The sequence below is a fragment of the Sorghum bicolor genome, chromosome 1 (genome assembly GCF_000003195.3).
Source record: "Sorghum bicolor cultivar BTx623 chromosome 1, Sorghum_bicolor_NCBIv3, whole genome shotgun sequence".
NCBI classification, from domain to species: domain Eukaryota; kingdom Viridiplantae; phylum Streptophyta; class Magnoliopsida; order Poales; family Poaceae; genus Sorghum; species Sorghum bicolor.
The window spans coordinates 17,449,466-17,458,946 of NC_012870.2; the positions used below are offsets into that span (position 1 = coordinate 17,449,466).

At 43.4% G+C, this 9,481-nt stretch overlaps 1 protein-coding gene across 1 annotated transcript; it reads right to left on the reverse strand.

Annotated features, from left to right (window-relative positions):
• Positions 6,159 to 8,575, reverse strand: LOC8065850 (TATA-box-binding protein 1). The gene is made up of 7 exons (XM_002466895.2): positions 8,421 to 8,575; positions 7,563 to 7,650; positions 7,319 to 7,441; positions 7,137 to 7,184; positions 6,947 to 7,039; positions 6,620 to 6,801; positions 6,159 to 6,521 (listed from the first exon to the last, which is right to left on the reverse strand). The coding sequence occupies exons 1-7, from the start codon at positions 8,558 to 8,560 to the stop codon at positions 6,518 to 6,520; spliced, it is 678 nt and encodes a 225-aa protein (XP_002466940.1). The 5' UTR covers positions 8,561 to 8,575; the 3' UTR covers positions 6,159 to 6,517.

Here is a 9,481-nt window from a genome sequence, read left to right on the forward strand (position 1 = left end):
CTAGCCGCCTAGGCAGTTGTGATTTGTAACAGGCGCACATAGACCATTTCTACCTTCAATATAATGGCCTATAGCTCTCATGTGTGTTTGAGAAAAAAAACTATGAGATCCATCATATTATCTTTTTTTAAACTCAATGGCAGGAGGTCTGCCTATCAATTAAGTAGAGAAGAGTTTCTAAGAAATCCATCATATTTATCAAAACTCATCAAAGCCCACTGTGTCAATAACAAAACAATTGTCATTACAACAGTAAAAGAAACAAATAAAAAGAGGCATAACTTTCACAATGGCAAGGTATTACGAAATTATCACCACCGAAACAAAAATTACAACCATGAATAGTAGTATAACTCTAGTTATTTGTGATTGATAATTCGCTATACACATTTCTATGAATTGTCAAGTGTAGCTGTACAGAATAAAATGTTTCAGCGTCATTGCCAAAGTGACAGAAAAGAAACAGTTATCTAGTGATTAGCTCTAGACCTGATCAAATGTTAGATCAGGTCGGTTCGAGAATGTGCTGAGAAAAAATGTTGGGACAAAATCTTTGGCCCGAGCTTGACCCAATGCACTGGCGGGGCACGTTGGGCTATTTCTCTCTGTTCTTTTTTTTTGGATTTTCCTACTTTGGGTCAGGTCATGGGTTGAAAACCATGACCCCTGACCCGATGCACTGGCAGGTAAAGTTGGGTTGGTCAGGCCCTAGTCCATATGATAAGTTTGCACTGGTAGGAGACAAACATTGCACCAAATATGATAAGTTTGCTCACAATACGGTTAGCAGGTGAACTAAAATAATGAGCTAACCAAGCAGAAATATTGCATGGCAAAGCATGTTTCCACACAAATCAAGTTTGAACAAACCGTTTAGCTATTATTTTCCTATAAAGGCCCAATCTAGAAACAAATTGTGCTTCACCTTGGCACACTACAGTAGTCCCGCTATACATAACCTGCAAGTTCCCATAGAAATACACCTTGAACGAATCCGACAGCCTTCTGCCCGTGTATGGTGATTGGGGAGTAAACCAACAATGGAGTTGATGTTTCATCTTGACTAGGCATGGGAGGTGAGAAATCTCTCAGATGAGGAGCAAATGCTTTATAATGATCTTATGCCATTGTTGCCCGGCTTTGAGGTGGCGACAGAGGCGCCTTTGGTCGTTGCTCCATGCCTTGCCTCTAAAGACACTTCTGATTGTCATCTTTGTGCCCCTCTCTCAATTGTCATTCATGGTGTCATCGATGGGATGCTCTCAGCCCTCGCTAATGTTGTCCATCTTCCCACCATTACCGGCTGCCATGGACAGAACCTCTCTTGCGATTGATGGATCCACTAGTGTGGAATAAGAAAATGGCTCCCAGATGCTTAGTGGCTGATGGTGCAGCTGCTGCACTTCTCCCTCCACCTCCAACACCGCCACCACCTCTTGGTCTTAGACCTCTAATGGAAAAGAGGGAAATGTGTCTTCTTCAAATGGTCATACTACTACATGATCACGAGAAGACTGTGGTCCTTATGCTCACTTCTGCTGTGTTGCTACACGGAGGTCTTGGTTGCTTAGAGGTGTCTCCTTTAGCTGCTGGTTGTGTCACTAAGATGGCTGCTTCGTTAAGTGCTGATAGTCGTTCGGTCACGAATTGTTTATATGTAATTACTTATTTAATTGTGAACTGTGGTTGATCCTTGTGAGATTAGTCTTGCAAGGATTGCATTGATCTTGGTAAGCCTAGGCTTACTAAGATCATACATTTTAACTTTCTATTCCTTAGGCCTTCCCATGAACTGAGAGAAATTGGAAAATAATCTAATAATAAAATGAGAAACAAATTCTATATTTTGGTTTCAATTTATGGGATACAAATAGGCTATTAATGAAATACGCTTAGGCACGCGGCCGCGAAAAAAACTGTTTTGGTTGTGAAAATCATGAGTGTGTTTGGTTAGGTGACTCGCACTAACCATGGCTCTTTGGGGCTAATTTTAGTTTGTTTGGTTGCCTGAAAATGGTCTGGGGCCTAGCCAGAGCTAGCCATTCGTACCCCTTTAGCCTGGCTAGCCTTGAATGCCCAAATTGGTCGTTCAGCTGGAGCCAGGCCCGAGCCAGTGAGTTCTCTCACCGCCCGGTGTTCCTCCTTCTCCCTGCCGGTGCTCCCTTGCTGGCACCGGTGCTCCCCTACCCGCACGGCCGGCCGGATACTGCATGGCGGCGCTAGCGCTGCACGAAGATGAGCCTTCATAGTCCTTACTCTCTCTGTCTCCCTCAACGAGCACTACGTGCCACGGATGCGGCGTCGATGTTGGAGGTGTACCGGTGCTACTGGCACTGGCTCCTCGGCTTTCTCATCTCCACTGGTGGCGAGGTGGCGGCGCCCTCGATGTCTCCTGCATTGACCTCGACATCATCAGCGCCGACTACGCGCTCGAGTGCGTCGCCTTTGGTTAGCCTGGCAGAACCTCTCCGGATCTTCATGGATCTCGGTTCGTTGTCGAAGGGGAGCGGGCAAGCGTCGCGCCGTCAGATGTTGTCGAGCGGGCACAGGCGAGCATGGCGCAGAACCAATCTAGTATTCTAGTCCGTCGTAGAGGCCTTCTCCTGAGTCCTGAGGAATACACTTGCACTAGGACTCTGAATGTTTTAGTTTCAGTTCACTGTTGTGTCAATATGCACTAGAGGCTTCCTGAGGGAATCGAAGACCAAGCTGCTCTCAAATCACATCTTGTCTGCACTAATGGCATTGGGAAGGTGATGTTTATTTGCAAGCACGAGCAGGGCAGCATCTCTGAATCCCTCCTCATCCTATCACTTCCATTCCGCGAGTTCATACAGCGTTAGAAGGCTACTGCAAGTGCAAGCAAAGGCTGAACTGAGACGATGTGCGTGGTAGGTTGTTGAGCGACTGTAGACGAACAAGATCAGGCCCCGTGATGAGCCAGAGGTGGCATTGGAGATGCCCATCACTTGTTTGACAAAATGCCTCAAAGAGATAACCTTACCAGCTAAGGCCTTGTTTAGTTCCAAAATATTTTGCAAAATTGACACTGTAGCTTTTTCGTTTGTATTTGACAAATATTGTCCAATCATGGACTAACTAGGCTCAAAAGATTTATCTCGTCAATTTCGACCAAACTGTGCAATTAGTTTTTATTTTTGTCTATATTTAATACTTTATGCATGTGTCTAAAGATTCGATGTGACGGGGAATCTGAAAAATTTTGCAAAATTTTTTGGGAACTAAACAAGGCCTAAGAGAAGAAGCGACTGTATCAAAACAAAGCAAGCAACCAAACACAACCTGAAGCTAGCTAGGCTAATATAGTACACAGACAACCATGCATGAGGCTGTCCACGCTAGAATTCTAGCCAGGCTAGAAGTTGGCCAGCAAACCAAACACACTCTATGGGTCAATTACTAGCACAGGCACACAAAACATTTGTTACCCCGCCGAGCCACCACCGAGGCACCGAGCCCACAACAAAGCTAAGCCAAAGCCATCCATCAATCTCAATCAGCACAACAACTGGTGAACCGCATGATGACCAGACCAGAGTTGGGCGCTATAATCACAGCCGGATACGAATGTCATAATGCGGTCACAAGATCAGCCGCCGCGCAATCATGGGGAACTGTAAGCTTTGACGCACCCGGACCGAGATGAAAGCTAAGGAGAGGATGGAATGGAACGCACCAGGGGTTCCCTCGAAGGGAGGGAGCACCAGTCCGGCTCCCGCCCCTGGCGAGGGTGGGCTCTCTCCTCCTCCACCTCTCCTCCTCGCCAGCCCCTCTGTATCGAACCGCGGGAAGGAGTGAGCGAGTGTCTGCGTGAGAGGGGTTGGAGCTCGTTGCTCGCCTGTGCGCGTGCGCCGGCCGTGTGATTGGATTGGGGCTTGGGTTTGCGGTGGCGGCACCAGCAGGCTGCTGCACACGAGCACGAGGCGATGTTTGCATGCCTGCAGCGGTTCGTGAGTGAAGCGCGATGGGCTTTCACGGTTTGCGCAGCCTCGGCGAAAAGGCCTGGCTTGGCCTGGCCCGGGTGGTTGTGCCACGGTGTCGGCATGGCAGGCCGTCCGTCCGTAGAAAGGCCACGGAACCCCTGACGCGGAAGAAGTCCCCTCGACTTTCGTAAAAATCTGTTTTTCATCTCTGAACTTTAAAACCGGGTAAAATATATTTCTAAATTTTTGAAACCATACATAATATTACGTCCCTAACATGGTTATGAGCGGTTTTGAAGGCAGTTTTGTCTTTTTCATTTTTTATTTATTTTGGCTGAATATTTGTAAAATTATAGTAAATCACATAAAATTCATAAAATAGTAAATCTGATTTGTTGGACTCCAGATAAGTAGATCTACATAGTGAACATATAATATAGTATGCTTTAGTACACAATTTTTATTGTAGCTTTAGATCTGTGTTTTTCTATAATTAATTAGAATAATTCATAGCTATAGTTTATATGGTCCAATTGTGGTGAATTTTTTATGTTAGACTAATTATTATATATTTAAACTATGGTAAAAATTTCATACTCATTAGATCATGTATAACTTAGTTATAGATTTATTATAATTTAACAAGCATAAACCTAAATAAATCTATAACTCAGTAATACATGATTCAATGAGTATAAAATTTTTACTACAACTCAAACATAGAATAATTAGCTCACCATAAAATTTCATCACAATTAGACCATAGAAAATATAGTTATAATTAGTCTAATTAATTACAGAAAAACATAGATCTAAAGATGCATCAAAAAAATTGTACTAGAACATACTATATTATATATTCAATATGTAGATCTACTGATCTGAAGTCTAACAAAATTGAGTTTTCTATTTTATGATTTTTATGTGATTTACTGTGATTTTTCAAAAAATTCAGCCAAAATAAATAAAGAGAAAAAGGTAAAACCGCTTTTAAAACCAGATCATGGATGTAATGTGCAGGGTTTTAAAAGTTGAGGGATGTATTTTGTCCGGTTTTAGAGTTTAGGATGAAAATCAGATTTTCGTGAAAGTTCGCGAAAGTTAAGGGGATTTTTTCCCTGACGTCCTCGTTGTTGTTTCTAGGCTTCTTTTCCGTTCCCTCTCAAAATGAAATCTAACAACAGCCTTACAGGCCCAGAGCTTTAGCGGAGCATATTTGGGTCTACCGAGTATCAAACAAGGGCCTTGTTTAGGCCTTGTTTAGTTCCGAAAAATTTTGGGAAATGGACACTGTAGCACTTTCGTTTGTATTTGACAAATATTATCTAATCATGGACTAACTAGACTCAAAAGATTCGTCTCGTCAATTTCGACCAAATTGTGTAATTAGTTTTTATTTTCGTCTATATTTAATACTCCATGCATGCGTCTAAAGATTCGATGTGACGGAGAATGTGAAAAATTTTGCAAAATTTTCTGGGAAGTAAACAAGGCCTTAGTTCCGAAAAGTGAAAAAATTTCGGTACTGTAGCACTTTCGTTTATTTGTGACAAATATTATCCAATCATGAACTAACCAGAATCAAAAAATTTATTTCGTGATTTACAATTAAACTGTGTAATTAGTTTTTGTTTTTGTCTATATTTAATGTTTCATGCATGTGTCACAAGATTCGATGTGACGGAGAATCTTGAAAACTTTTTGGTTTTCAGGGTGTACTAAACAAGGCCAAGGTTCCTCAAAAAAAAAACAAACAAACAAACAAGGTGCATTCTTCGCAAGTAATCATCATGATATATCAGATATCACATCTTTTCCATGATCCCTTTTACAAGAGTGAAAAGCTCAGATTGTGATTAGTTGCCCTCGTATATAAACCTCGTTCTTTTTTTCTGAATGAACAGACACGTGATTGTGCACTATTTCTGATACAGAAGAAACTTCGTCGCAAAAAAAAAAGTTACAAATAGACGGACCTAGGAGACCGACAAAGCCGATACTGAAAATAAGCTGTACTTGTCGTTTTCAACCACTTTTCGAGAAATAACTTTGACTTAATATATATATTAAAATATATTAATACATATAGTACATAATTTTAAATCTAGTTTTTTAATAACTTTATTTGGAGATATAAATGTTGTATATATTTTCTATAAATCGAGTTAAATTTATAGAACGTACACTAACTACGACAGTTATTTAGGGATGGAATGACTACACATACAAAAGGAAATTGAACGAGGTCGTAAAAAACTTTACACCGGCCAGGCAGCCAAGCGTCACTCCTCTTTTTTAATCTTTCGAACGAGATCCAAAGTCTGACAACTCTTTTCGCTGAAAAGTGTGTAAATTCCTCTCATTCTAAATCGCCCAATTTATTGAAACTCCAAAAGTTGTATTAGAAAAACTAGTGCGGACAGTCCGCGCCCAAAGTTCTGGGTTCTGGCACCAGGTCGTGTTATGTTCACTTGTACAGTGGCTGAAGCATCAAGCATAAGTTGTGGTTTGTATTTACCGCAAGCATATGCCAATCAAAGGTGTTCGCGACCTTTTGCCGGCCGGACCGCGTCCTATCTGGCAAGCACACAGTAGGAATTCGCGTCAGATACATATACGATTAAGAGAAAAAGGACTGGAATGACAACAAGAAGCGATGTGGGACACTTTATTACCTAATATACTGCTGCCGTTTCCTGAACTGCACGAGCATCGGGTATATGTTCTCGAAGGCGGTGTATATCTCTTCCCGCACCTTGGCTCCAGTGAGGACGATCTTTCCAGAGACGAAGATGAGGATCACGATCTTGGGCTCCACCATACGGTAGATCAGTCCAGGGAAGATCTCTGGCTCATACTGTCAAACATTAGGAGAGCAACAGGTTAATAAGTTTTTCAGGTCAATGAGGATCAATAACGACAAGGCACACAAGTTTTGAACTGAAGAAAGAGTCGAGGATCGAGCTCTAAATTGTTGCTGATTCCGCAGCTACGAAACTTACATTGGCAAATGTGCCACTGGCCAAAGCGAGGCCCTCCAGACGAATAGGAAATTTGACATCACATGACCCAACTATATTCTGGATCTTGAAATCCTGCATGTCACCAGAACCCATTGAATCAAGGTAAGAGATCAGGAATCCTTTTCCTTTTCTGAACGAATCAAACTATCAAAGTGACAAAAAGCAATACCTTGAACCGAGCTGATTGGAAACCGAGCTTGTGGACAATGCGCGCAAACTGCAATGGAGGATAGCATTAAACGCCATATACATACATAATATTAGTCACACGGCAAAATTCAGCAAACAACCAAAATTGGCATCCATCAACAGTTTATCTCTGCATGACGAAACAATATGACAAGATTTTACCTTCCTCCCAGCAAGCCTCGAATGTTCTTCGCTTTTCGCTCCAGTGCAAACCATCTTCCCTGAAGCAAATACCAATGCTGTTGTCTTCGGGTCCCTTATCCTCACGATAACCGCAGCGAAACGCTGTCAAGTATAAAAGGTGTTACGGTGAGACTGCAGTTGATAAACAAATGTAATTATAGTTCCATGGAAAATGTCCAAGGTAAATGAAAAATCAGTAGCGGCACTGATCAATATATGATACCTTTGGGTTGTACTCTGCGTTACGAGCACCGCTGGCTATTTGTTGCAGATCCAACTTGCAGCCCAAATTGACTGTTGATACGATGTTCCTGATACATCAAACAAGAGGCTGGTTAGGACTCCATTACTTCAAACTAGGAAGCAAATTAAAGAAGCAATCACCTATCAACCCTTTTGAAATTAAATCAAGAAAAAAAACATCACAAAGCAACAGCAGCTCTCTTTACCTCAAAAAGGAAAGAAAAACAGCAATACTTTTACAGCCAGATGATCAACAATGGTGGCATGCTAGTCCCTTTTGGTGCAAGTTCAGCACACTTTAATCTCCCCATGTCATGCTAAGGAGTAAGGATCAGACAGGCCATGCATAATTCCCCTACCCCACGGAGATATAACGACTGCTATTTCGTACTATACTTGACTAACTAGATTAGTAGATATGCAATCCAAAGATTGAGCTCTCAGTGTCTTCGTAAAGAGGTGGCTAAATTCAGCGCATGCAGAACGTTCAGTCGCAATCGGTTCAGATGTTCGAGCAAGGAACACTACTACACGAGAACTCGAATCCTTTTCATAACCCTGACAGGATCAGACACGAATCACCCCCCCCCCCCCCTGACGCAACGCGCAAACGCCCCGAATTGGTTCCCAATCCGCACGACGCCAACCCCCTCAATCCCTCCCGGTGCGCAAAACCAAGAGCCCGGTGTAATTGAGTACAAATTTTACCCGGTCCCCAATTCCCATCATCCACAAAAACGTCCCACCCAATTCATGCCCTCGCGTCAAGTTTTCAACATCCCCACTGAAAGCAACCCCCCACGCGCGTCACACCGCAATCGGGAGCTCAGGGACTCACTGGAGTGTGGGGACGAAGCCGGACGGGTGCCTGGCGAGGTCCACTCCGGGCTGATGCGCGTCGTTCATCGCCGGCGCCGCGGCTTGTCCTCCTCCTCCTCCGCCCCACGCCCCGCTCCCGCTGCGCAGCCCCAGCCCCATCGGACCCGCGCCCGCCGCGGAAGCCATGAGAGAGGACTCGGCGCGAGGCGCAGGCGTCGGGAGCTCGGAACGGAGGCAGACGGTTTTGAATGGGGGTGGGTTTTATTGGCGATCGAGAGAGGTTTGGGCGCGCGGCGCGGCGGCCTTGGTGAGTTGGTTGGGCTCGAGTTCGAGCAGGCTAGGGCTTGGATTCAACCGACTTGATTGATGATTTGAGGTCTGTTTCGGGAAGAAAGAAGAAGACGGGGGCGGGTCTCTGGATTTATAGACGCGGGCTGGGCTCCGGCCGAGTCCGGGTAGGAGGAGGTGGAACTGGAGTGCGGGACGGCGGACAGCCCGGCAAGAAGGGTTTCAAGTCCGAGTCGTCAGCTTCGCGTGTTTGAGTGGGCCGGGAAAGAGGCAAAGAGAGCAAGGACGCCGGTTTTCGCTGGGTCGCAGAAAACTTCAAGAGACACAGGTGGGTCGAATGCCACCTTTTTATAATTTTTTTTATGAGATTTAGTGTCAATGAAGGTTTTATTGAAGTTTATAGACATAAATTAAGCTAATGGAACATAGTATTGATACAGAAAGATAAGATTAAATTTCATGGGATCAAGTAGGTTTCAGGGCATGGATAGTAACGTAGTCAGCGGGTGGTGAAATACTCCCTCTATACCTATAAAGAAAGTCGTTTTGAGTCAAACATTGGAAATATAAATCGTCAACAACTTTTAAGTTGTTGAGTTTGAAAATGTCAAAATCACATGAATAGATTTGTCTTGAAAAAAACTTGCATAAAAATATACATGTACCACTTTTTAATAAATACTTTATAAAAATAAGGAATCAAAGTTATGCTTTATAGACTGTCGTTGTTCTAAACAACTTTCTTTATAGGTATGGAGGAAGTACTACTCTCTCTCTCTCTCTCTCAGTCCC